Below are 27,918 nucleotides of genomic sequence, written 5' to 3'. Positions count from 1 at the left end.
GCTTTAGAACTAAGACTGTATTTTGAAGCACTGGCGTCGCGGCGATCGCAGTAGTAGCTGTTGCTAACTCATTCCCCGAAAGAAAGCTTTTGCTTTCTCCAATTTATAAAAAATATACATGTTTTGATCAACCCATTGTTCTCAACTTCACTGCAAAACAGCCCGAGCTAACATTGGCAACACAGCTGGGTAAATTGGCAACTCTTTATTGTTCAGTTAAGTCAGTCTTGATTGACCCGTCGGTGGTTAATGTCTGTTGGTGATTGTGGTGGGTCTGTTGGTGTCAGTTGATGTTGATCTGATAATCATACAAAAGTGGATACCTGATTCCTCATCATTCAGCACCAGCACCAGTATTCAACTTCAACTCCTTTTTTTAATTGATTCGACATTTGACATCAAATTTCTCTTTCAAAATTAGAATAATCATAGCCTGATTACATTACATACTAAATAATTGAATTAATATCAGGTAAACATGGCTTCAGATGACTGTAGTACAAAAAAACTAAAATTAAGTAATTCATCTGGAAAAATGTCAACATCATTATCAAACCGTATCAGCGGTACGGAAAATCCGTCAATAGTGCATCCTGAGATGGCCTTTTACTGCTTCGATGTAGTCTACTGTCAATTGAACCAACTCGACCCACCGAAGGCTCCAAATTTCAGCAACGAACCATTGTAATTTATTTATTTATATTATTTAATATTAGTATTAATTAATTGATAATTAACCTGTTTGTAATTTGTAAGCTTTATCTTAAATAATAATCGCCATCTTGCGCTCTGTTTTGCTTTGTTTCCTACTCGACTCACGACCTCTATAAATTTTCTTTGTTTAGCATCTTGATGTTGTTTTCATTATTTACGGTACATATTTTTCAAGTTTTGCTCAATACTTCAATAATTTAATTTTTCTAAAATAATTGTCAAGTTTTTTCAATTTTTAATATCAATAATCAATATTTGTCATTGTAATTTTGATATAGATAAAGCATGACCTTGATGAGTAAATAATTAATTGTATTTAATATAATTACAGCCCGATTTTCGTCACCTGGATGATTGGGAAAGAAATGCGTTTACGTGGGTGCATTGGCACTTTCAACGCTATGCAATTACACTCAAGTCTGCGTGAATATGCTGTTACGAGGTCTTGATCTATTATTTATTTTTTTGTTTTAATAATTATGAGATAATTAATCTATGAGTAAGTATAGTTAATTGTTATGGTATTATTATTCATCAGTGCCTTCAAGGACTCACGTTTCAATCCAATAACACGTGACGAATTACCACGTTTACACGTAAGTGTATCAATTTTGCTTCATTTTGAAGACGGTGCTGATTACTTAGATTGGGAGTTGGGTGTCCACGGTATCTTTATTGAATTTTATAACGAGAAAGGAAATAAACGTACTGCTACTTATTTACCCAGCGTTGCTGAAGAACAAGGTTTGTTTATTTTTTTTTAATTTAATTTAAATGATATAATGATTAATTGACATAAGTAAAATTTATTCTTATTAAATTTTTTTAAAAAGTAATTTATTTAAGGGGTTAGGGGCAGTCAGAGACATGAAAAAATGAGAATTTTCAATAATTTTTTTTTGCCAGTAAATCATTTTATTTTATAAAAGTAATAATATGGCATCATTACTCAATGTTTTGACTTGACTTCACGAAAATTCGAAAAAAAAAAATTAATAATTTCAAAAGTTATGGCTGTTTGTGTTGACCCAGCTCCAAAAAAAGGTCCTTGCGGTGACCATCATAAATCCTTGGAGATTCATAAAAAATCGATCGGACAAGAAAAAATAGTTTTATTAATAGATAATTTAGTGCCTGATCGAAGCTTTTTTTTTTTTTGAAAATTAACAAAATGGCGACCTGAGGAAATTTTTTTCTAAATTTTCGGGAAAAAAAACAACAGTTAATTATTTATAAAAAAATCGAAATTTTTGAAAAAAAAAAAAAATCCTTCGATCAGGCACGAGTTTTTTGTTTTTCAAAAGTTGTATAAGTTTTATTGAAATCTGCTGAGCGGTTTTCGAGTTACAGTGGTCACCAGTTCAAAAAACATAGTTTTGAGAAAAACGCATTTCAAGTTTTACACTATCGAGAGCTACCTGCTCTTGAGCGTTCTGGGGTTCCCGAGCGCCCTTTGTTATTTGTCAAATAACTCGAAAAGTATTTGTCGGATTAACTTCAAACTTTCAGAGAATATTTTTAAGATATTATACTTAAAGAAAATGAAAAAAAAAAATCGATTTTTTGAAAATACTGACTACCCCTAACCCCTTAATAAATTAAAAGTAATAAAATAATTAAAAAAAAATGAAATTAATTAAATTTTACTCGTGCATTGAACAAATAATTAGAACAAATAAATTTACAATGATTAAATTATGTTGAAAGGTTGGGACAAAATTCAGACAATAGACTCATTGCTTCACAAAGGAGGATATAGAGGTTCAGTGACACCAGATTTGAGACGTAGTTTAAAATTGAAACGATATCAATGCGAAAAAATAACAGTTAGTTATCAAGATTATGTAAGTCATGTGAACAATAGACGTTGCTAACAAACGGCTAAGAAATGAGAATCTATTGCTATTCAACTACCCTCGCCTTTATCCACCAATAACAAAAATATTTCAAACAATGGAAATGAAATCATCAATGTGAATGGCAATAATTATCAATCGTCCCAGGCGTTAAATTGTCGCAGCTACAATTATTTGACGAAACGTCGACAACGAGCGTTAATATTTCATCAAAATGATTATTCATATCAAAAAATGATGTTATTGGCACCATCAGTTGTACCTTCAGCAATGCTACAGTTTTATCCTTGGTGGAATACACCTGGTCTTAATTCAACGAATTATTATTATTATCATTACCCGAGTATTCATTCATATATAAGAAATAACAGATTATTATTCACGTAAAGACAGTAAAATGGGCCGCAATTACTTTTAATTACTTTCATTTTTATTTTTAAATGGTGCCTAGACTATTCAAATTTAACGTTAATTAACATACGTTGTTTCAGACACTCATTAAGAATTAATTGTCATTGTTACTAATAACAAAGTAATTTTATTAATAATTCAAACATCTCTGTGTGTTTTAATAATCGTTAATTAATCCTTACTACTATTTCGTGTAATCTAATGGTTTATGTGCTTTCAAAATTATTGTTCCTGAATGAATATTTTAATTTTGCTTTTGTTATTATTATAAATCTCTTGGTTTTCATTTGAAATTTAAGTTTGAATAATTAAATTACTTAAAACTATTATTGATATTCTCTAACTTTGTTTATTTAATAAAAAAATTTTTTTTACTTGTTAGTGATTAACAAAATTAATACAAAGGTTTTTGAGATCTAAAATTAATTTATATACAAACAAGAAATTATTTGTTGATAAATTTGATTTCTTTATTTAGTAAGAAGTCTGAAAATTGGTTAAAAATGTCATAAGTAATTCATTGTATTAATGAATAATTACCTAGGTTAATAGTTTATTATATATTAACTATTATTAATCTAATGACAATAAAAAGCGGCAAATTTTTTTTTTTTTTTTTTTTTTTCAATTAACATAAATCAGATTTCAATTTCATGATAGCTATTTTTTGACATTGATTTGATTACATTAACATAGAACATTATTAATATAGTATAATTGTGGTGAACCAGCTTGTTTAAAATTTCTGGCTATTTAATTACAAAGATAATGTAAATTAATTATTAATTATGAATTATTATTATATAATAATGAGAGACAGTAATGTCGATAATGAACGAGAAGATCTCATTGTGATTTAAAATGAGTGTGATTAAATAAAAGGGACGAAAGCTCGAATCTATTAAAAAATTATTAGAGATTGAATAAGTATAAATAAATGAATAAGGTAAAAAACCCAATTATTGACACTGGCCTAGTTGTTTGACACTTGCAATTTTATTCTAATCAAAAAAAATAAAATTTTCTCAAAAAACCAATTATCTTAAAATTTATAATTTACAAATTATATTTATTGATTTATTAAAGTTGATTTGTTTTTTTTTAATTAAAATAAAATTTCAAGTGTCAATAACTCGGCCAGTGCCAATAACTGGGTCTTTTACCTTATAAACTTAAAAGTAATTACGAGGTTTTATCTCGTTTGATTAAAGAATAAAATAAACTAATGAATGTTTAATATTTAAATAATGTATTGGTGCGTAAAATCTTAAAATTAACTTAAAATATGAGAACGTTCTATATTAGATCGTCAAGTAATGTACTTTAATTAAATTGAATAATTATAATATTATTAGAGTATATTAACGACACATTTATATTGGTTAAGTATTTGGCAGTTTAACCAGACGTTTTGATAATATTTAAATATCAATATTGCCTTTCATAAACTTTTTGCTTTCATTTACTTAGAGCAGCTTTCTGCCCATTCAGCTTTTTTGCTGATATTTTTTTCACTGCCGTATTAGTATAATTAATATTATCAATTATTAATCAATATTAGATTTAATTAGAGCGAAATAAAAAAAAAAAACTTGTAATCGTTACTTATAGCTAATTTTATTAATTGTTGAGATCTCGATTTATGATTTCAGATAAGCAATAAAGTCTAAATCATTTATAAAAAGCGCCCAATTAACTGCCAATGCTTGATAAAATTGTTATTTAATATTTAAATAGTGCAATTTAGTTGAAATTCCATTCAGATGTTATTAATTCAACTTCATTAGCTCAAAAAGTGTGTCGTAAATTTATAATTGTTATAGATTATCAATATCAAACTTCCAATCGCTGTCTGTGTTGAAATAATTTTTTACCTTCAAATAAATATCGAATTTGAAGTAATATAATTCATTTTTTTTTTCAAACTAAATATTTAAAATTTTACAAACTTTCAGCAAATGTTTATCTTTGATCAATTTTTACAAAAAATTAATGGGCTTTATTGGAATATTCATATCCATTGTTTGCTTATGTAATAATCTATATTGTAAGACTAGTTTGTTTGTTTTTGGCGTATTTAATCTTATAAAAAATTCTTGAATTAATATTGATTCTATTCTGTTCAAATATTAAGTCTAATAAATATTTTAATTTAATTATTAGTACGTAAAAATAACAACAAAATATATTTATTGTACAATAATAATTGAATTCTACAATATTTGTATTAACTTTAGCAATTAACAGAATATTTTTGTATGAAGGAAAAAAAAAAGAACTTTTATAACGATAATAACATTTTTCACATACTTAGCAAATTCATACATTTCTTCTTTGACAAGCGACAGTAGCTATTGGTTTCAAAGAAAATATGTTCGTTATATAAATATTCTAAGTCAAGATTTTGTTGATAAAAAAAACCATGTTAAATAATTAATGGTTAAAACTTACTTTATTTTTAAGGGAAAAATTTGTTATTCAAGTACAAAAGAGATCAATTATAATAATGTAATAATTAAAAAAAAAATATTACATTATTTTATGATAAATATATTGATACGTCCTCAGTAAGGTTGATGTCAAGTAATGTTATTACTCGATAATTTAATTCTTGTAATTGAGTGAAAATATTGATTATTGCAATATGCGAGTAGAATTGAATCAACTGAAAATTAATTTCAATGGATTTATTTACTAGTTATAAATACGCCTTTAAAAAAAATTTAAGGTTTATAGTCTCAATAATTAAATAAAGTGTTTAGATCCATCTGATTTGATGTATTAAATATAATGATTAGTAAAAAATTATAATTGATTATACGACGAAATATATTGTGCCTATATGTGAGATTTCAATTATTTAAATGTGAACTTTAGTTTAAAAACAAAATTAAAATATATGATATTAACAAAAAATTAAGTGCAAATAAACACTGTGTTGATGAGTAAATAAATTCAAAAAATTTTTTATTCTAAAATGCATTAAACAAAAATTACTTTAAGTCATTATCATTAATAATAACTAAATAACAATAATAGAAAAAATTTATTGCTTGAGTTTCTGTAACTTTACACTTTCTTCTTTATGTAACTGTTCAGCAAACTTTATCAATTTTATTCTAACTCTTTGTATTGACATTGCTTCTTTATACGTAATAAAACCAGCAGCCAAAATATTAACAGCCGTCAGTATAACTAATTTTATATGGAGTGGTTTCATGAATTTAATCCATAATTTAAAAATTTCTTTCCCGTCAGCAAAGTAGGGTAGTCGGTAAGTTCCAATTCTTGATGCTAGCTAAAGTATAACAAATCATTAATCAGTAAGCTAATCACTTAATTGATTAAACAAATTTTAATTACTTACAAAAAAATTAGCCAGAGGTGCAGCAATACTAGGATATATGATTGCAGCTCCAGTTTGAATAAAAGTTGCTCTTGTTTCAACACAAAGTGGACATGGTGTTGTATTTAAAAACAAGTCCTGCATTACGAACTAAAAAAAAAATTTAATATATAATTTAATTAGTAAAGAGTACACTGAGAAAAAAAAATACTTTTACTCAATTAACAATTTCTTGGTTCAAGAAATTCGATGACGATGAAATATTCTACAGTGGACTCTCGATAACTCGAACCTCAAGGGAAGTGATAAAAACTTCGAGTTTACGAGTTTTCGACTTAACAAGATGTTCGAAATTTGCAAGTAGATTAGACCAAAAATTAAGAAAACAATTGATTTCTGTTATATGAAGCATATGTATTAAAAAAAATTATTAATTATTAAGGTAAAAAATATTACATAAAGTCTGTTATTTTTTTCTGAAGTAAAGAATTCTCAGATTTTTTATCAATTAATTTTTCGAGTTTAAAAAGTGAATCGAATACATGATCCTCAATGTCAATACATCTTTCAACATAAGATCGTAAACTGCTTCTCTAGCTTGTTTAGTTGTAATTGCTGGTAACTACACTACAAAGAAGAATGTAAGAAGCATTGAGCATTCCTATAGGAATTAAGACTTGATTGCTATAAGCCTGGAAAGTTCGGAGAAAAACGTCTTTATATTTTACTAACTTCGACTTATAGAGATTCACTTTTAAAATTCGAGTTGTAGAGTATAAATATGCCTTATCGATACTGGAAGGAAAACGATACTAAGGATTTACTGAGGATTTCGACTTACCGAGGTTCAAGTTATCGAGAGTCTACTGTATTGTTATTAATTATTAATTTCTGAAGAGAAGAGCATCAATATTTATCTTTGGATAATAGATAAACAAAAGAATAGCTTTATTTAAATTAAGCAAAAATTATTTCAATCAATTTAACAAGTTCTTGAGCTAAGAATATATATTCTCGAAAATTTTCAAGAACATGGATTTTTGTATCAAGAAAATTTTCTGAATAAAAGTATTTTTTTTCTCAGTGTAATTGAATAAAAAGTACAGTTAATTTCATCATTCACAGATTGAATTGATCAAGTATTCAATTTTTATTGACGTAAAACTTTAATCTGTGCATAATGAGGATTGTCATGACCAAGAAAGTAGCAGACGTCCAATGATTTTAATAACATTTAAATAAGTTATGTAAGAGAATAAGCAAATATTATAATAATATATATAACTCGAAAATTAACAAACATTTGATGACTTATGGGACATTTATTCCAAATAAATTATGTGTAAAAAAAATTTCCACTCGTAGAAATTTTTAAAAAATAATTTGTGAGTAGTAATTTATTTTTTGTTTAATAAAATTAAAAAATCTCAAATGTCTGTTGATATCAGTATCCTATAATAAGAAGTACACATCAAATAATTTATAAAAAATAAATTGTTTACAATGAAAAAGTTTATGACACTGAAATTAGTAGACACTTGATAATTTTTTTATTTTTCCTGAAAAATAAACTAGATTTAGAAAATTATTTAAAAAAAATTGCATTTATAATTTTCGAGATCTTCTAAAGAAGAAATTTTTTAAACATATTTTTTTTCCTGTAGTTTATTAGTTAAAAAAATTATAAAAATCATCAGATGTCTTTAAATTTTAGTATCATAAAAGTTCTTAAATGGTCGCTACATTCTGTGTCATACTTTTACTATCATGAATAAATAAAATATTAATGAAAATTAAGTTAGCCGACATCTAAAAATTTTTAGAAATTTTTTTATTTAAAAAATTGTTACAAAAAAAAGAAAATAAAAAATTTCACTTGTAAAAAACTTAAAAATCTATCAGTGCAATTTTTTAAAAATATTTTTTAGTTCTTATTTAATAAATGAAAAAAAATCAAAAAATTAAAAACGTCGGCTAACTTTAGTATTGTAAATATTACTGCAATATGTGGAGCCGTTGCAAAAATTACTGCACCCGTTGCACTAGTAATCTGAGTTGCTATCACACCCTGGTTTCGTAATTTAACTTTTATTCTGAAATGGCGATTTATCACCAACGCTGAGCAAGCGGCTAAGCCAGCGAGTAATGGAACTCCGACTTTGAACGGCCATCTATTTAGATTAAACAATTAGAAAACAAAATTAGATAAATCCACAGCTTGCTTAATTAATAATTTTCCATTTTTACTATTTATTTTTTAAATTAAACAAAAAAAACTGCGTAAGAATATTTACACATCACGAAAGTGAGGCCATTCTTTAATTTGCCGGTACTGATAAGCAGCGGCCTCATTTCTGTCAACTTGGATCGCACCTGGGGGTACACTTCCAATAGAAGGTTGTAATGCCATTGTATATAAAATATGAAATTAATTAAAAACCATCCAAAAATATTTGCATAACCTCACTTTTTTGAAAAACAATTTACACAACAGCGGTTATGTATAAATTATAAACTTGCGCGCATCTTTTCCGCGCAACCCCACCTCACGCGCATGAATGTGAGTACGCGTGCGCGTTATGAAAAGACCCTAAGTTATAAAGACGGTTGGAAGATGGCGTGATACGCATCAGTCGACCGCTAGTGACGCTCTGCGTACGTTCCAGAAACACTTTTGAATTTCCCCAGTAGTTTTTGCTCTAGATTTGTTAATACTCGACAGATAAACGCGAATACTTGTAGGTAGTGTTATTATATAGGGATGATTTTGACAGACGCATTATACAAACCACCACGGGGTCGTAGCGTCGTCGTATGACGTCACAAGACGCAATCGACCAATCACACTAACCGGGAGTCAGTTTTCCGGCTGCTCTAAACTCGCGCTTACGCCATATTGCCGTGGTCGTGGTGTGTGTTTATGTATTATATTGTTATACTTTAACGTTAATTATATTTATCTGGATTATTTAACGTGTAAAGTCCGTTTACGGTTGATAAAATCCTTATTTAATTATTAAATGTATTTTTTTCGTTTATTCTACGTGTTTCAGTACTTGTGACACCAGTGTTTTTTTCTTCTCAGTGTAACGTGAGCTTTAATTGTCAGTATTTTATTTTAAGGCACTTATATTCATACATGAATACAGTCCTGATAAATTGACACCGCGCGAATAGAAAACCCTTAAATCTAAGGCCCCATATTCACGCGGCGTGATTGTAAAACGTTATTCACGCGCAGTAAATTTATCAGGAGTTTTTTTGTGTATGAATAGTGACTCCTTTTATTTTACCAAAAATTTGGTTATTGTTTATAATTTTTTTTCTATTAACATCACAAATTAGTAATAAAATAATAAATAAATAATCAAGGAGTGAGAGATTTTAAGTTCGCGTTCAGCAATCGAGCTGTCATTGTCATCATCTGATCAGCCCTTGGTAATTCTCACTGGAGTAAGCTGCGACAATCAGCTGAGATGCCTGTTCGTAAACAAGGTGGTAAGCTCATGAGATAATATTAGAAATTATAAGTTTATTATTTATTCTTATTATTATTATTGTTGTTATTATTATGATTATTATTGATTTTATAATTATTATTATTCCATTGAAATTTTTTATTAATTCTTTTATTTTGATGATAACCGCTGGGTAAAGTAGATTTCAACCCCTGGAGTTTGCTCCAATTCATTTGAGGTCACTCGGTCATACAGCTGTATTGCAATTACAAGTATATAATAACAATACCCTACGTTAACACAACTCAAATTCATCGAATGTAAATTGTGTATGTGTACGAGAAGTCGATATCATTTATTAGGAATTCTTTTGGCGATCGTCCTTGTCATTTTGCCCTCGAGACAGACGAGACAATCAGTTTTATGTCCGTTTACGCAACCCAACATTGTTCTTCTATCATCGCACCGACATGTTAGTTTCCCGAGCAGTCTGCTTTATTAATGTAGGCCAAGATCCTGTTGCAATAATATATGAATCCATAGATATATGAGTAGAGCGCATTGTCTCTGGATAAATGCCAAGAAAATGTTATAATTTCAGTCCTGGCACGACAGTCTTTGATCATTTTTAAAAAGTTTATGCTTTAATCATTTTTTAATATTTTTCATGGCTACAGCTATTATTATTTATTTAATTATTTCATTTTTGACTAAACAAATTGATTGATATTTATTTACACGCGGTATATATAGGATCATTTGTCAGTTTTATTTTTATTATTTTCTCATTTATAAATATAATAGACGGTATTTTTATAGAAATTATTTCATGCAGTCTTGTACTTTGTTTTTCAAGCGTTAATGATTATAAAAAATCAATAGATTGGTGATACGAAAACAATTAACGATTAATAATTAATATGTAGACCGTTATTTTTTTTATTATACATAACAATATAATTTAAAAAAAATATCGTACGTGTTTGAAAAGCTTGATAGTTTGATAGTAAAAATAAATTTTTTTATTAATGTCAGCTGAAAGATTATAAGCTTGATATGAAAAATGCTTAGGTTAGCGGTGTTTATATCTGGATGCCGCAGTCATTTGACCCTATCATCGCGTGTCTTAAAAAATGTATAATAGCACTTGAAAGATTTCAGTCTATACATATTAAGTGTCTTCTTTGTAATTCTTTATATTATCTAGCGCAGATTAAGATGTAGACAATAGACTGAGTAGAGATATGTGTCAAAGTATGAATTTAAAAAGCTTAATCTCTTGTCATTGATTTAAAAAAGCGAAATATTCTTATTTTTTGTTCAAGTTTTTATCATAATAATAATAATAATTATTATTATTTTTATTTTATGGTGACCATGTTCGAATGACAAATGTCAAATTTGATGATTAAAAGTAACGTGATGAAAAGTGGACTCCAATTTTGTTGGACGCTAGACAGCCGCGAATTCGGTGATGTCATTTACATACAAATGGTTCGGTAGATTTTCAGTTTCAGTGTGTACACGTGGATTCACGCAACCGCGTGTGAACAATTGGATTCATAGTATGATTGTGGTTAGGACTTTACACATGACACATTGAATTATTGCAATATTCATGGATTCATTGACCAATGACAGAGAATAATTGACAAATAGCTAGTAGTACAGTCTATTTTTACTTTTATTAAGTTTCGAATAATTACAAGAATTTTATTTTTTTTAATTTTTATTATCATTCTACGCTCTCTATAAATTCCGTTTTCAATTGATCAATTGATCAATTTGATTAACTTTACTCAATTAAACGCTTTTATTTGGTGGGAATACATTTTTTTAAATCAAAAAAAGTAGAAATAGCAGATTTCGTTCCGACATTTTAGGAATAAAACTTTTTTACTTTACCATAAAATTAATGAATATTAAACAATCTAATCATTGATTGATTTTATTGTTTTTTAATAGTGTAATAAATTTATTATTGATGATTTTAATGAATCTTGACAGTTATACACCAGTTAAATCCTTATATTATTTATGAATAAAAATTTTAACTCACGATACTTTATTCGCGTTTTATCTCTCAGATGGCACTTGTCGCTAAGATCCCTACTTACCGTGAAAATAGGTCTTACTGAAGAATCGAGGGTATAAATGAAATAAAAAGATAGATAAATAATAAATAAATAAAAAAGCCATGAGAAAAATAAAAAAAGAAAAAAAAGCCTATGTCTTTTTGCCGTGTCAGAGCTTTTTATATTTCGCTTCCGTTTTCTCACCGTCACCCTGTCGGAAATTGATTCCCAATCATTTTCTTGCCTCGAGGAGTCATCTCCCCTTGTTCAAAAAAAAAAAAAAAGAAAATAAAATAAAATATCCTCCAGAAATATATCTATCTATACAAGAAGAACACAGATAAAAGAAAAAATCGTCTAAAGATGCAGCTAACGCGGCGACCAATATCTCGTTTCCTATCCTCCTACACACCATACTAATACACATTTATTACATCCTCAAGATCTTTGATACGGGATAGGCTTAATGGAATATACGGTGTCATGCTATCGTTTCGAGATGACGAATTTAATGCGACCCCAGCTTGAAAATGGTGCCAGAACATACTAGACTAAAGAGAGGTATCCAGTCCCCCATTCGTTCAGTTTTGACGAGCAGAGAGAAAAAATGAGGAATATAAAGACGAAAGTAAAAATAAAAAATAGAGTAAACTAGTCTACTCGTGTTCTCCAAGATTTAAAAGAGTATAAGCCGCAGTTCGCATTTCAGCTTTCGGCTTTACCAACCTATTTCCATTTCCAAGATTTTGCTTAACCAACGCGCATGCATCTTTAAACTCTGTGCAAATGTATTTCCGTTCCATTCATGCATATAATTTAAATATATATCATCACAACATGAACTCGTCTGCGCGTACATCTATACTATGTTTGTATTCAGATAATACAATGTCTCATATTGAGTAAACATCCATATGGATGGTTACATTTATTTTGGATTAATGTTCCGCGCATACACATTTGGTACTCCATAATATCATACGCTCTCATTCTCTTTACCCTCTACCAATATGTATATGTATGCGATTATGATAACATTAAGCGTAGTAATGTTGATGTTGTTGTTGTTGTTGTTGTTGATATTGATGGTTTATATAGAAGCAAACACAGTGTCCTATGAGAAAGGAGATAAATTTCCCGTTGGAATATGTATTCAAGTTTGGCGAACGATCAACTGACACGTTCGGCAACTGGTTTCAAGCACTAATGGTTTTACTCGGATCTTCGCTTCCTCGACACTGCACTAGACTAAACTCCACTTTGGGCATACCCTGCTAAACCAACGCTCGCCATCGGTGCTTACAGCATCAACCGCTTCCAAAATCACCATTACATAAAGTTCCAACAGCAGTAATAGTACCGGCAACCGTCCACGAACAACAGCGTCCAAGAGTACTTGAATATTGATACGAGCCACCGTGAAATGTCGATAAAATTATTCATGCACTAGATAATACAATATTACGTCGGTCAAAGAATATCATTATTGTTATTGTTATTAATGTCAACAAACAACATCATGACACTGCCGTTAGTGAGCGACTATGAGCTTTCGAGCAATTGCACCAACGAACGAAATGCTTTTAGGCTTAATTTAGTTTACTTTTTTAAATCTCCGAGCATTTGTGGCGATGGATGGCTGCTGAGTCGAGAGTGGTAGCCAAAACTATGTGGAACACATTCACTTGAGATTGCTAAATTTAGTCCGAACAAGAATTTGAATATAGTAGATTGAATAGTAGCAGTAGGTAATGCTAAGAATCTTTAAATCCGTATAGCCGAGAGATCATTCAGTGATTCTGATTACTCTCAGCAGTGGTGGGCTAGCTGTGGCTTTTAATGCAAGCTTTTCCGGTTGTGGGACACCCGCGGGTTATATATTTGACGGGATTTTAATCAGTACCACAAAAGAATATAGATTTTTTATTATTCTACATTCTAGATTCTAGATTCTATATGTAATACTCTATGTATATATTTTAAGTGTAAATGTCTGTGGAAGGATTTTTGTCATCCTTTTTTAGTCACGTCTTGTTTTGACATCTTTCTGTTTTTGTGGATAGCATACAAACACATACACGTACCACGTATATATGTGATAATAAAACCCTGTCGACATATATATACGTTTAATTTACCTCATTCGTTCGTTCATCTTGCTCATCACGTGTTTCATCAGTACCCACGTGGTGTTTTGTGATAAATAAATATTATATACACTTGATGCTGGCAATGGGCCAGCAGACGTATTGGTTTTATTTTAAATTTGGAAGCAGCAAAAAGTGATATGATAGAAGTGAAGTAAATAAAAAATAAAAATAAAAACCAATATTTTATATATCTTTTAGTATAAAAAATTTGTCAGACATAATTCGCTTCCAATACGTCAAAATGTGGGTACCGATAGTATCGATAGCGTGGAGTATTGTTTACTTGGTGCAAAATAGATTGCGTATTACAGAAACTGGATCCAGTGCTGGAAGTTTAACAACAACAACAGTAACAGCGGCAACATCAACAGCACGTAGGAATTTGAGAGGTAATATTGACCTAATATGAAATTTATTGTCCAATCGTGTCGGTATCCAGGCTACTGAGTATAGGAAATCTTTAAATTTGGTCCGGTTGGGGGATACCCAGAGTAACAGGAATTATGAGGGAAATTGGCGACGTGTTTGGCCTCGGGCCTAATGATACAAAGCCTCTCTTGTTCTCCCTCTATTGTTAGTTTACACGGTCCCTATCTTTGTCGTATTCTATTCCGGTGTCGATGTGAAATACGCATAATACTGGAGTTATGCTGCCCAAGCATCTCACGCGCATGATCATCCTACTATACTATCAACGTTACTACATTGCACAGATGCTGTCATATATAAACAGACATACAGACAGAGACATATATTTGGAGACATATATATGCCTAGTGATTTAACAGAGTATGAGGAGGGTTGAATAGAAGCCAGCCCTAGTTTGCCCATCTCCAGTGGGTGAGACAGAGAGAAACAAAGTCACCGTTGTTGGGCTGCGGTTAGGATATACATGCATTTGGATGAGTGGTTCTTCATCAATAAAATATTTTACATTTTCAAATGCTTCTGTGTATGTCATGTATCCAGGTGTAGGCGTAGTTGTATATTTATAAACACGTGTGTGAGAGTGGTACCAAAAGGCTCATGTTTGCACGCCACGATTGAATTTTTCAGGAAAACTTATTTGTTTAACATGATTTTTTATTTCAACTTCATTCACTTACTGAATCTATTTTTCCCATTGACAAGAGCGGTTTAAACAGGAGGGTGGTTTTTTGATCCGCCAATATTTATCTTCCATTTAGTTCTGTTCCCGCGGTTGAAAAATGTAGGATGTATTGATGGTAGCCAAAGTAAAAGCGGTTGAAAGAGGGCGAGGGTGTGAAAGGAAAGTTAATGATCAATCGTAAATATTACTGTGGGATACATCAAAGAACTGGAGAAAGATAAATTTGTTATCGGTTTGCATCTTGCTACCGATTGAATAACTTACTTTGCCTTTGAGAATTATTTAGCTTCAATATAAATTCAACAATTAGTTTTATACTTTTTTTTTATTCGATGTACTATTTATTTAGTTTTTTTTTTTTCGGTGCTAAATGCAATGAAATTTTTTTCATGAGATTGTTGGTATTGATTTGAAGTGTGTATCATATTATCAGAAATAGAAACTATCGGCTGTCTTTTTATTAAAAAAAATTTCAGAGTATTAAAGATTTTTTTGCAGAATCATTATCAGTGCTATGGTATTAATTCTTTTTTTGGTCTTTTGATGTTTTGTCGTTAAATTTTTTCAAAGCTAAATAATCTTTCGACTTTATTCTTAATTGGAGTGGATCCAAAATATAGCAGATGCGTCCCAGACATGTTGGTCAATTGGTCAAGGTTTAGCCGGCACTGAAATGTTTGTTAGTTAAATTAGTCAATTTTAATTGATGGAAAATTTGGTTGTACTTTGATAATAAATTTATAATATAAAAATACTTTAATAGTTTGTGCGTTTATAATAAACGCTTGTAAGCTATTAAGAGATTATTTGGTCTATTTATATTTTCAACGACGTAGTGACGTTGCGATTACAAAAGTAAATAGAGTTGCAGGGGTACAAATACAAGCCACTACACTTAATACGAGCGTTTAATAGTCGTCCCGACTACTATTATATGACGACAACGTAGACGATAATGACAACCTCTCATATGTGACTCCCTCTTCTCGTCTTTACTTTGTACTTGACTTGTCTCAGCCAATTCTTTCACACACAACTTTTCCGCTTGTCGTAATGCAATGTGTCTCGACTCGCGAATACCTTAAAGGTCAAGCTCTTCAAAGTAAAACCTCACGGCATTTTCGTTGACAAAATTTCCTTATTTTCTTTTATTTATTTATTTTTTTTTTTTGAAATATTTCACATTTAACATACAAAGCCCTGCACGCATTGTCAACGTCATGGATAAAGGAAATTTTCTATTTCACAGATGAATGGACATGAGTGTTTATTTATTATTATTATTTTTTTTCAGAAAAATTCAAGAAACATATTTAATATCATTTTTTATTGAAACCTTCACTTTGCCAGTATAAGAGATATTTACATTCAGTAGCTTTTATATAAAAGTACAAATATATATACGATGCAATCGGGCAGACATATTTTTTCTAATAAAACATTTTCAATTTTCTAAAAGTCAAGTTAAATTGTTATTTATTTTACAAATAGGAATTCAGTAGTAAATAAATTAATTTTTAAGTAAATAAAATATTAAAAAACCTTGAGATGTTCTTGAAATAAAGTCTACGTCTGCGTAGTTTCTAATCTAAATTACCTAAGAATAAATATTAATGTCTTGAACAATTTACGCTATTTGCACTTGGCTGCTGTTTAATAATCGCGTTACTTATATCATAATCATCATTTCATAAAACAAATCTGTAACCTTTTAACTTGTTTTGTTGGGAATTTATTATTATGATTATTATTTTTTTTTTTTTCCGTGAATTGAAATTGAACTTGATAAATATTTTTTTGTCTTCATTGACGCTTAATTTTAAATCCATATATTATACTTAACACGCGGAACGGAGTTTCAAATTAAAGCACCAGTACAGGAACAACTGATCATTTTGTTTTAGAATTGAAAGTTAAGTGGGTCAGAGATAGGAAAACCATGTGAATACAATAGAGAGCAAAATACGTTGATACATCGAGGGAAAGAGTAGATACAGAGGTTAAAGAGTAGTATAGAGTTAGAGAAAGAGCCATAACGTCCAAACCATTTTCTAAACGCTGGTAGTAGACGCTATGCAGTAGAGAAAACGGGTCTCGCGAATATCGATCGTTTTTACTTCTCTCGCTTCGTTATGAACGTTAAAATGTAAAAAAAATAAATATAAGGTAAAAAAATTACGACGTTAGAATGCAATAACATTTTTTAATTACCACGATTACTGCGAGATGAGGGTTGAAAAATTTTTTGCTTTTATTTTTTAAGAAACCTCGAGTGGAGCTTCAAAATGATGTACACATTACCTTCCATAATATTGTAACACACATTTTCCTCTTGTATCCGTCATCTTAAACGTGTCTCCTCATATGTCGTCGAATGCACTTGTCTCTACTTCGTAACTTCCATTTTCTGTTTTTTGTTAATTATTTTTACCACAAAAAATTGCACAGTAGCATTATCTTTCTGTTCTACTTTTTATATTTTTTATTGATAAAAATATTTTTTTTCAATGTTGGTTGATTTATTCTATTTTATTAGTCAAATTTTTTTTACGTAGTTTTGACATTGAAATAAAAATAAAAATTAATAGACTTACTGTTAAAAGTTTATAAATTTTATGAATATTGAGCGTTACTTTTATAGCTGACTTTCCTGTTTTGTTATCTTGTTTCAGGTGAGTGCCTCGTCCTCGTTCCAGAGCCAGAGCCGTCTACTAAAATTACAGCGTTATACGCTCACGGCATTTGGCGGGGAAATTTTAATACAGGTAGCGTAGTGAAAAAAATGATAAATTATCATATATCATACCGTATTTTATTTTTACATATGATTTATTATCAAAATTAATTACACTTTTCTACATTATTATTCACATAAAAATGAATAATTTGTTAATTATGTTTTTATTAAGTGCGATAACGGAATCTGAATTTAGTTTTTTTATCTACTATATATTACTATATTACAGTAGTGCTGCAGTGTCTCTGCATCGTGCAGGCATTCACTCGTTTGAATAACTTTCCGCAGCTTCACTATGCAGATATTCGTATGTCCGACGCGTAAAGATCTAAGAGAATTTTTCACTTTACTTTGTGCTATTGCACAGGTCAAAAGATTCATGAAGTGAGGCTCTATTTTATAGAAAAAATTTCTTCATATCTATACCATACATCCATTACATTACATTAACTATCATACTATATATATCATTTCATTTTCCGGACTCTAGCTTGATGGAACAGAGAAATTTTCGAAGCATATCCGTTTTCCGGGAAAGACATTTCGATCTATCATTTCTTTATTTTCTTTTTTATTTTAAAATAATTTCCTGTATAGTACGGCACTAAAGTAACTAACCGCTGCCGTTTTATATGAAAATTTAAGTTGAAAAAAATTTTTATTACCAAGTTTAATAATATTTAGCAGAAGTTATGATGAATTTTGAGTAACTTGTTTTACTCGACATAACTTTTTACTCGAAAAATAGAGCACTAAAAATACAAAATATCTATAAAGATAAGGATAAACTTTTTAGTTATATTATTATTATATTTGTATAAAATAAAAAACAAGTTTAGCCGCTAAGATTAAAAAGTAAATTACGGTTTATTGTTGGTATATTTTGTACATAAAAGTGAGACGCAAATAATAAAATTTATAAATATGTAAGTTTAACAATTCAACAGTGCGCCTATATATCACAAGTATTTGCTCGGTATTGTACCCAATTGTTTAAAAGGACATGTCATATGCGATGTGTATGTGCTGAAATGGTAAAAGGGGTTAAAAGGGGTAGGTCGAGTGCACTCGATATTTTATTGAGTAATGCTAATATTTAAATGGAAATTCATTTCCACAACCACCTACGAAATGTTATGTGCTAAAAATGAAATATAATATACACATTTAAATATGACACTCACGATATACGTTACTTCAGTTTATGGTTGTTTAAATTAACATTAAATCATATTATTAACCTATGCGCCGTGTGAAAATAGGTGCAATATTTAGCAGCGAATCCAATTTCTTGATACCCTGTCATCATGACGCCTGAATTATTATCAAGACACGAGTCTTGGGGTATATAATAATAATAATAATAATAATAATAATAATAATAATAATAATAATAATAATAATAATAATAATAATAATAATTCTGTCAAGACTTACTAGTTCCCGGCTAGCGACCTTAAGGGTTGATGTTAGAGATAAATTATGACAACGTGACAGCCGCTGCTCATGCTATTACTTGATATTCTTTAGTCGGATATACCTATGTAGATGCGTATTCTCTGAGAGTAATGAGATAAAATTACTTACAATTAGTCCTCGTGTACTCTCAGGGCGTAGGGAAAGGTAGACTAGCACAAAGCGCTCATCATTCATCGCATTCCTTTATAATTTATCAGTTTATATTAAAGCTTACTTACTTTTATCTGCTAATAAAAATTTCTGTTACTTTTTCGTTCTACATTCTACTGGAGGAGTTACTGAGGAAAGAGGAAGCTACTTAAGTGCACTATTATCGTTACTTTTAATTCAAATGAAATATTTCATTTAATTAATTCATAAAAGATTAAAATAAAAGATCTTTAAGCCGTAAAAAAGCATCGTAAAATTCTCATTTTTAGATGAAATAATACAGAAATGGATGTTTTCCGTTATAATCCAGTTTTTTGTTTATTTCAGTACCTTGCGCTGGTAAATATAAATCTAGGTTAGTCGGAGAGTCTGTTGAGAATCAAAACATAACAGAGCAGAGCAGCTGATCCCTGCTCTGTTGTATTCGGCGGGAGGGAACTTCAGTGCAATAATTTGCGGCTGGCTTACCTGTCATGTTGACCGCAGAGGGGGTCATTTACCCCTCATACTCTTTCCAGTTGGCACTCTCTAGCTAACGTCTGATGACAATGTGTAGTCATAAAGTACGTATATCCGTATAGCAGGTTTAATGTAGATAGCTCACAGGTGAAGTGGTGAACTCAAGGCTCCCAAGTTGTTGGTCATTGCGTGCCGTCACCCTCTCTCTATTCCTCTATTCTCCATTTTGCATTCAGTATTATGCAGTCTGCAGTTTGTAGTCTGTGTCCGCATGCTTTCTGGCTTGATCTATCTGCAAACTCTCGCTTAGCTCCACGATAATCTTGATGTCTGTCCCTAGGTGCTGCTATATTAGACAGCATACACTGTCCTCATATCACACATGTGTTTGTATTTGTATTTGTATATCTAGGGTGTTTGGTGTTATTGGTAAGAACGACTTCGGTGAACCCCGTGCACTGGATTAGTCGTCTAGAGAGTGTAAATGGCACTGTGGAATTGCGCGTAAATCATTGGCTTCGCTATGAGACTTTACCGTACTATACTGAGTGCTGAGTGCAAAGGTACATATATAGAGCAGGATAGAATGCACAAAATTGCAGGAAAAAAAAGAATCAACACAATACAATACGAATAATACATAAAAATAGATGAAGAAAATATACTTGACGGCTGACGAGCGTGTAAAATGAAAAATCATAAAAAAATTACGGCACGTATTAGATTTTCTGCAGTTATCTTGAAAAGTATTGTTCAGAGAGGGAGACAGGATAGGAAAAATGATTTGTTCTTTGCTGGTGGTACGCATCTGTGGCTTTAGATAGTCGTTAGTCATAAATAATGTCGGTATTAATGTCGAGCATATCACTTTCATGATAATGCCGATGTTTAATATTAAATTTGATCGCGTTGAGAATCGCGTGACGAATATAGATATGCGATGATTTTTACCTTTTAGTTGAACAGTATTTGCTCATTAAATTTAGCTGATTTACTGTGACAGCGGGATTTAAAATTAATTATTATTATTATTATCGCTGTAAGTTTTCAATTGTTTACAATGATAATATTTTTCCTGTCGTACGACTTCTTATCAGTTATGTATTGTATTATTAAAACCACCCTCTTAACCGTAATGATAATCAGTTTTAATTAGAATTCTGATCAAGTTTCATTGACAGTATAATGGTTTATCTAAAAAATTTATTGAAAAATTGGAGTACGTGGCCGCAGTGGTTCGCCGCTTTTGACAGTAAATTTTATTATTTTTATTTATTGATAATTATACATCAATTAAAATACTAAAATTAAATTCATTTCAACAGTATTTTTAATGGCCTTCGTCTCTGGTCTTGAAACTGGATGGGCCTCTCCATCGTTAGCGAAACTAATCAGTATTAATTCAACATTACCAATAAATGAATATCAAGCATCATGGATAGCATCATTATTGAACACAGGACGTTCATTTGGTGCAGTATTAGGACTAATAAGTACAGAATACTTAGGAAGTAAAACATCGCTAATTTATAACGCATATATACACGGAATTGGTATGATATGCTTATTGTATGTTTACTCAGTTAATTGGCTCTATGCATCACGTTTTATTGTTGGTCTTGGCTCCGGAATGTGGGCAAGTATATTTCCAATTTATATTGGTGAAATATCAAACCCTAAAATACGTGGTGCATTAGTTTGTCTTATATCCATTGGCATGCTAATAGGTTTTATATTCGGCAACATAATAGGTGCTTACACCGAAATGTGGATATTTGGAACAATTAGTTTAGTGCCAGTATTATTGTTCCTAATTTTGTTTATGTGGTTTCCTAAAACCCCCCACTTTCTTGTGCTGAAAGGCCAGATAGACGACGCACTGATTTCAATCGAATGGTACCAACGTGACGCAAATGCAATTGTTGACTTGGTTTCGATAAAAAATTTCGTCGAGGAAAAAAGATTTTTAAAAGCTACTGATTACATTAAAGATCTTATGCTGCCATTCAATCGCATCGCCCTGATTAAAGTTAACACCGTGCATTTCTTGTTACAAATGAGTGGATTTTGCACCGTCAGTTACTATATGGAAATAATATTAACTCAAGCACAAGTGACATTGATGGATACTGCATTAGCAGTACCAACTATCGCAGGAACAGCACTAATAGGTGGTGTTATATCGATTTATACCTGTGATAAATTAGGTCGGAAAGTTCTCCTAAGTACCAGCAGTATGTGTATAGCGTTGAGTATGTTTGCTATCGGCATTTATTTTCATCTATTGGATTCAAAGTTTGATATTACGTCGTATGATTCGGTGATATTATTTTTTTTCATAATGATTGAATTTTCTGTTTATCTGGGAATTGACCCCGTATTAGGGACTATTAATAGCGAAATATTTTCACCAAACATCAAAATAATTGCCTGTTGCTTAACTAATTTTATGTCTGGGTTATTTGCATCCATCGCAACGCAATTTTATCAAACATTAGTTGACGCGATTTCTTTAAAGTGTGTGTTTTATTTATATGGTGTGAATATGACATTGTTAGCGGTGTTTGTGTTGTACGCTCTTCCGGAAACTAAAGGAAAGTCACTACAAGAGATTCAAGATATATTGAAGAAAAAGTGATTGACTAAAAAAAGTTTTTGTATTCTCAGAATGTTAAATTTATTTTATATTATATTTGTAATCGAAAACATCTTTTATATTTTATTATTGTTATAAGTGAAAAAATATATCATCTATTATTAATTTTTTTTTTTTAGATTTGGACTTGAAATTTATTGAAAAACTTTAAAATGTCACTTTACCTAGATATTGACATGGGTGAGAACAGTAGAATCTGGATGAAAAAAAAATGTGTTACCCTATTTCTTTTTTCTTCCTCTCACATATAAGTTGACACTGTCATGAGGTGGTTTAGAGTCAAAAGTTTAAGTTCCAAGCTCGAGGAGTTGCCTCTTCTTTTTCCAATTCTTCTTCTTTTTCTATTTCTTCCTCTTATAACTTCTATGATGGATTCTGTTGGTAAAACTAGAAGGAGTAGATTACTGAATCGCGTCTTCGGGCTTCTATTTTCAACTCAACCTTTTTTGGTATCTCTATATTACTGTATACTATATATACATATCGAGTAACAAACACTGCGGCATAAATAAGTAACAGCATGCATCATTCCGGTGCTAAATCGTTTGTGAATAATGGTGGCGATGAATCTTTCGGGACTTTATGAAACTACCTTAGTGTGTCGGTACTCCCATTAGCTTGGATCAAAGTTATTTCACCTAACCCGATAATACTCCGCAAAAGTCAACATTATTATTACAGTCTTAACAGTATAATTTATTTTTGATGAAACACATCTCACGACAATTTTCATTATTATATTTCTGTTATATTTTATTATCTTTACGTAAACATCATGGCTAATAAATTGACAGAGTTTAAGTAATTAAATGCGTCACACACTTTTGATATGATTGTCGATATATACCAACGAGTATCATAAAATTGGATTGTCAACACCAATGTTTACTGGTGTGTACATTAATGGATTTAAACTCATAATAATGTCAATATATATACAAGGAGAAGTAGTTAAATTTTTAATCAACAAATTGATCCGTTAGTTTATTCTCAGATTTATCATATTTGGCATAAAGTTTGTTTTTTCTTAAAAAATTATTGACATTTACCAGCTACAGTTAGAGTTGTAATTGTGAAAATAAAAAAAGAATTATCGAAGCATAAGGTTAACACTTCCGAGTCCGAGGATTTACGATCTTCCAATCGCTTAACTCTCACAAGGCGGCTGCTGCTAACTCAGCAGTTTTTGGTAGTCTCAGAAAGTTATTACCACCAGAGTTTTATCATCTTTTGCACTATGCTTCCCTTACAGAGATGAAATTTCCTTATCATCTGTATATATATGCATTAAAGATGTGTAATAAGATATTCTACCAGCTTAGAAGTTTGGTGGACCTGCATAGAATGACGATATCATAAAGGGAATGTCCTAAGTCCAAAGGAAGGATTGTAGATGATGGCACAACAGTAGTTTCATAATATAGCAACGGCAGTAGTCTGGACAACTTTCTGGAGTAGTATAAAGTACTTGTGAGACAAGTGGCTGGTTCTCAAGTCTCTTTACACCGAGACTTGGTGGGCTTAGAGTTCAAAGCTCCTCAGAGTACTTCTCATAGCCTTTTTTACGTTTTCATACAGTACTCATTATGTCATTACTTGTTTTATTTTTTTTTCTCTTTGTTGTTTTTTCTTTTGTGCTGTTTTTTTCACTTTTAGTTTCGCTCGGAAACTTTGCTCGCTAGTTGGCTCTAAAACCTTTCATAAATTGACATTAAAAACAGAAAAAAAGAAAAAAAGTTAAATCGTTATGAATTTATAAAACGCACTGCGTATCATTAAATTAAACTCGGAATTATTAGTCTGGAAGTTTTGGTGTTTACACATACTAACGTTCATAGCTCATCCATGTAATATATGGTTACACCGTATGATAATGGAAATAACTGAGGTAAGCCATGGATATGGTTTATAAATCGATAAAAGCTCTGGTGGATTGCCGGAAGTTGTTTTCCAGAAAATTCAGGCCATCTCCTCTTCTCTTCCCTTCCCGAACCTTTAAACGAACGAATGAGAGTCATACTCATATAACTTGGCGACTAACCAATGTCGTTTGCTCTTGTGTATCGTTCATATCCAGTCGGAATAGTTCGAAGCAGATTGGAAAATTTAGCCGCATTCACGGCGTAATTCATTGATTATGACTGTAGACATGTGTGGTAACGTCGAACCGATTACACGGACTATTTATTACTTTCATCAATATATTTACTGCTGCACTTATTATTATTATTATTATTATTATTATTATTATTATTATTATTATTATTGTGTTATTAAATGCTCAGGGGGGTTGTCCCCGGAGTCCGATTATCCGAGGGCCCAGCCTGAGCTCCATCCATTACTGCTGGACCACTCCGCACAACAAGGCGGTTAGTGATCACAGCAGGCCAAAGTCATTTTCCTAAGTAGACGGAGGGAACCTAGTATGACAGCCTTCTGCATCCTGACCGCCAAGAATTCAGCTTTTGATGAGCAAGCTGGAACTCTGGCAAGTGAGGATACAAAAGACTGTTTCATCCCTCCGAGGACGCCAACAATCAGGACGACGAGCTTGACACGGTAACCTGGGTAAAGTTTGCCAATTTCAAACAGGAGATCCTGATATATCTGTCTTTTGTGCTCTTCTTTGGCTGAGATGTTGTATTCAGCCGGGGCCGAGAACTCAATGACATAAATGTCACGAGTAGCCTTGTCGAAAAGCACAATATCAGGTTTGTTGTGATCTATCCGCCGAGTTGTTGCAAACGGCATGTTCCAATAAATTTTGCAACTGTCATTCTCAACAACCTGGGGAATATCTCCTGGCAGATAAGGCAGCACCGGTGTCACGTCAATACCGTAGCGGTGACGAAGATAGTAGTACAGTACTCTCAAGGCAGCATTGTGACGCTGGATGTATGCACCTCTCGCCAGCACAGGACATGCTGACAAAATGTGCATAAGCGTCTCCGGATGTTGTTTACACGCCCTGCAGGTCGTGTCCGGGAGCTGCACCTGGAGCACCTTGCTACGGTACTCTAGAGTGTTAATGACACCATCTTGGCAAGCAAATATGAACCCTTCAGTCTCGGACATCAGGCCAGCTGACTTTAAGAAGGAAAACGTCAGCTGGGTGGACAAGCCATGATCACGCACGTGTTTGAAGAACACGCTGTGCATAGACTTGTCCATCAGTTCGCCTAGGAGTAGTTTTTCCTCGGCGTTCCTGATGGCGCTCTTGAATTCCTCCTTTCGGAGTTCCATAAGAGCGTTTATTTCTCCAAGACCAAGGGTTCTTGCCGCATATATTGCTGCCTTATATAAGAACGACCCCTTATGCGCATTCTCATGTTTATGAACAATTTGCATAAGAAAGTCATCCTCATCTGCAGTGAAATTGACAACTTCGTGTGTTAAACCCAGGACTAAACGATCGTGAAGCCGCTCCAAGCTCTGCAAACCTCTCCCTCCGATCGACCGGGAGAGGTATAATCTGGCGACTGATGAATTGGGGTGCATGCTCCGGTTCATGTTGATAGTCTTACGGGTTCTGATGTCGAGATCTCGCAGATCCTTTCGGGCCCATTTTAAGACACCGAAAGAGTATAGTAAGACTGGGACAGCGAGCGTGTTAGTAGCGGAGACTTTATTTTTGCCGGAAAGTTCGGAGGACCAAATTTTCCGGAGTCTCCTAACATACTCGCTACGGAGAGTTGCTTGGACTTCGGAGACCGCATGCATGCGGTGCTCTTCCATTCCTAGATATCTATACAACTCTCCGGCGTCTAATTGTCTTAAAACGCTCCCATCTACCAACTCGACATCATCACCCGTAACAGAGCACTTACCCCTCGCCAGATGTACGACCGCACACTTGTCCAACCCAAAAGACATTCCGGCATCCCGAGTGTACTCTGCTACGATGTTAAGGGCTGCCTGTAGATGATCTTCATCAGCACTATACAGCTTCAGGTCATCCATATAAAGCAGATGGGTAATCGAGTATTTTCGATCACCCGGAGGCCCCACAGAGTACCCACGAGTTTTACGGAGAGCAACAGATATAGGCAGCAGTGAGATGCAAAACAGCAGAGGGCTCAAGGAATCACCTTGGAAGACCCCTCGTTTGTACTCTACAACTCCGGTTATGTGCAATGCGTTTCCACTTCCAATGTGAAAACGCGTTCGCCAGAGCTGCATTGTACGCCGAATGCATTCCACTATTTCAGGATTGACCCCTAGGCATTTGAGGAGATATAAAATCAACTCATGAGAAGTTGAGTCAAATGCCTTGCGATAGTCGATCCAGGCCATTGACAGGTTGCGTTGATAGTAGATCGCATCTTGTGTGACACATCGATCAACTATCAAGTTCTCTTTGCAACCTGACAGGCCTCTTTTGCTGCCACGCTGTTCATATATCTGTTGCCATACAGGTTCTATCTCATGCAAAATACGGTTGTTTAAAATTTTTGTAAAAATTTTATAAACCGCATTCAAGCAGGTGATAGGCCTGTAATTCTTTGGGTCAGACAAGTCACCTTTTTTTGGTATCAGTACGGTTCGCCCTTCCACGAGTCAGTCTGGAATCGGTTCATCAGCTCTAATGTACGATGTAAATATACGGGCCAGATGGAGGTGGGTAGAAGTAAACTTCTTCCACCAAAAGACATTTATGCCATCTGGTCCCGGGGCAGCCCAATTTTTGCTGCCATTTAGAGCTGAACGAACTTCATTCACACTGACTGCAGGGCTCTCTTCATCAGCATTCTGTCTACGGTGTTCCCGACAGAATGCTTTAAAGTCGTGCAGAGCTGGAGTATTGGCGTTCACGTTTGGTTGATCTCCATACAACTCAGTCCAAAAAGCTTCCACCCGTTCAGGTGTTGGATAATTCCCGGTAACATCGGTCTTTGGTGTCAGAAACCGTGAAGGGCTGGATCGAAACAACGAGTTGTCGACCAACCGCTTCAGCCTTTTCTCTAGTGACTTTTTGGCAGTCACTAAAGCCCGCAATTTATTGAGAGACTCTTCCTTGATGACAAGAAGAGTACTCTTATTCAGTGTGTGATGACGCCACCGAAGTTCAGCAGCAATGCGTCGAATTCGGGGCGTGTATGCTCTTTGAGTTGTTTCAAACTCAATCACACACTGAATGCGGGAGACCTGTTTCCGGGATCTGTCAATTTTGAGTCCAAGTTGTGAGATGCGCTGTCTCAACCTTGCTTCGATCGAGAGACAATGTCTCTCTCTCGGAAAAGCCGAAACTGCTGCACCATACACAACCTGGCTCAAAGTGAGCAGGGTGGAATCCTCCAGGATGTTTGCACGGAGATC

General features: G+C 32.4%; 3 protein-coding genes across 5 annotated transcripts; 2 read left to right on the top strand and 1 right to left on the bottom strand.

Moving 5' to 3' along the window:
- The first annotated feature begins 51 nt into the window (after window positions 1-51).
- LOC123258675 (AMME syndrome candidate gene 1 protein homolog) lies at window positions 52-2,988 on the top strand. 2 transcript variants are annotated; one of them, XM_044718834.1, is made up of 5 exons: window positions 52-189; window positions 473-684; window positions 1,046-1,156; window positions 1,253-1,458; window positions 2,422-2,988. In XM_044718834.1, exons 2-5 carry the CDS (start codon window positions 479-481, stop codon window positions 2,586-2,588), a joined length of 690 nt encoding a protein of 229 aa, XP_044574769.1. In that variant the 5' UTR covers window positions 52-189; window positions 473-478; the 3' UTR covers window positions 2,589-2,988. The 2 variants fall into 2 exon arrangements, with proteins under 2 accessions (XP_044574769.1, XP_044574776.1); XM_044718841.1 differs by having other exon boundaries at window positions 61-197.
- A 1,411-nt stretch (window positions 2,989-4,399) lies between these two features.
- LOC123258655 lies at window positions 4,400-8,857 on the bottom strand. Of its 2 annotated transcripts, XM_044718800.1 has the most exons (5): window positions 8,622-8,857; window positions 8,326-8,498; window positions 8,085-8,113; window positions 6,349-6,477; window positions 4,400-6,279 (listed from the first exon to the last, which is right to left on the bottom strand). In XM_044718800.1, exons 1-5 carry the CDS (start codon window positions 8,735-8,737, stop codon window positions 6,028-6,030), a joined length of 699 nt encoding a protein of 232 aa, XP_044574735.1. In that variant the 5' UTR covers window positions 8,738-8,857; the 3' UTR covers window positions 4,400-6,027. The 2 variants fall into 2 exon arrangements, with proteins under 2 accessions (XP_044574735.1, XP_044574745.1); XM_044718810.1 differs by lacking the exon at window positions 8,085-8,113 and having other exon boundaries at window positions 8,327-8,498; window positions 8,622-8,853.
- A 12,188-nt stretch (window positions 8,858-21,045) lies between these two features.
- LOC123258628 (facilitated trehalose transporter Tret1-like) lies at window positions 21,046-22,791 on the top strand. Its single transcript, XM_044718768.1, has 2 exons — window positions 21,046-21,198; window positions 21,272-22,791. Exons 1-2 carry the CDS (start codon window positions 21,132-21,134, stop codon window positions 22,582-22,584), a joined length of 1,380 nt encoding a protein of 459 aa, XP_044574703.1. The 5' UTR covers window positions 21,046-21,131; the 3' UTR covers window positions 22,585-22,791.
- Window positions 22,792-27,918: the final 5,127 nt, after the last annotated feature.

This window comes from Cotesia glomerata, linkage group LG1 (assembly GCF_020080835.1).
Source record: "Cotesia glomerata isolate CgM1 linkage group LG1, MPM_Cglom_v2.3, whole genome shotgun sequence".
NCBI classification, from domain to species: Eukaryota; Metazoa; Arthropoda; class Insecta; order Hymenoptera; family Braconidae; genus Cotesia; species Cotesia glomerata.
This window is presented reverse-complemented; position numbering and strand designations above follow the sequence as displayed.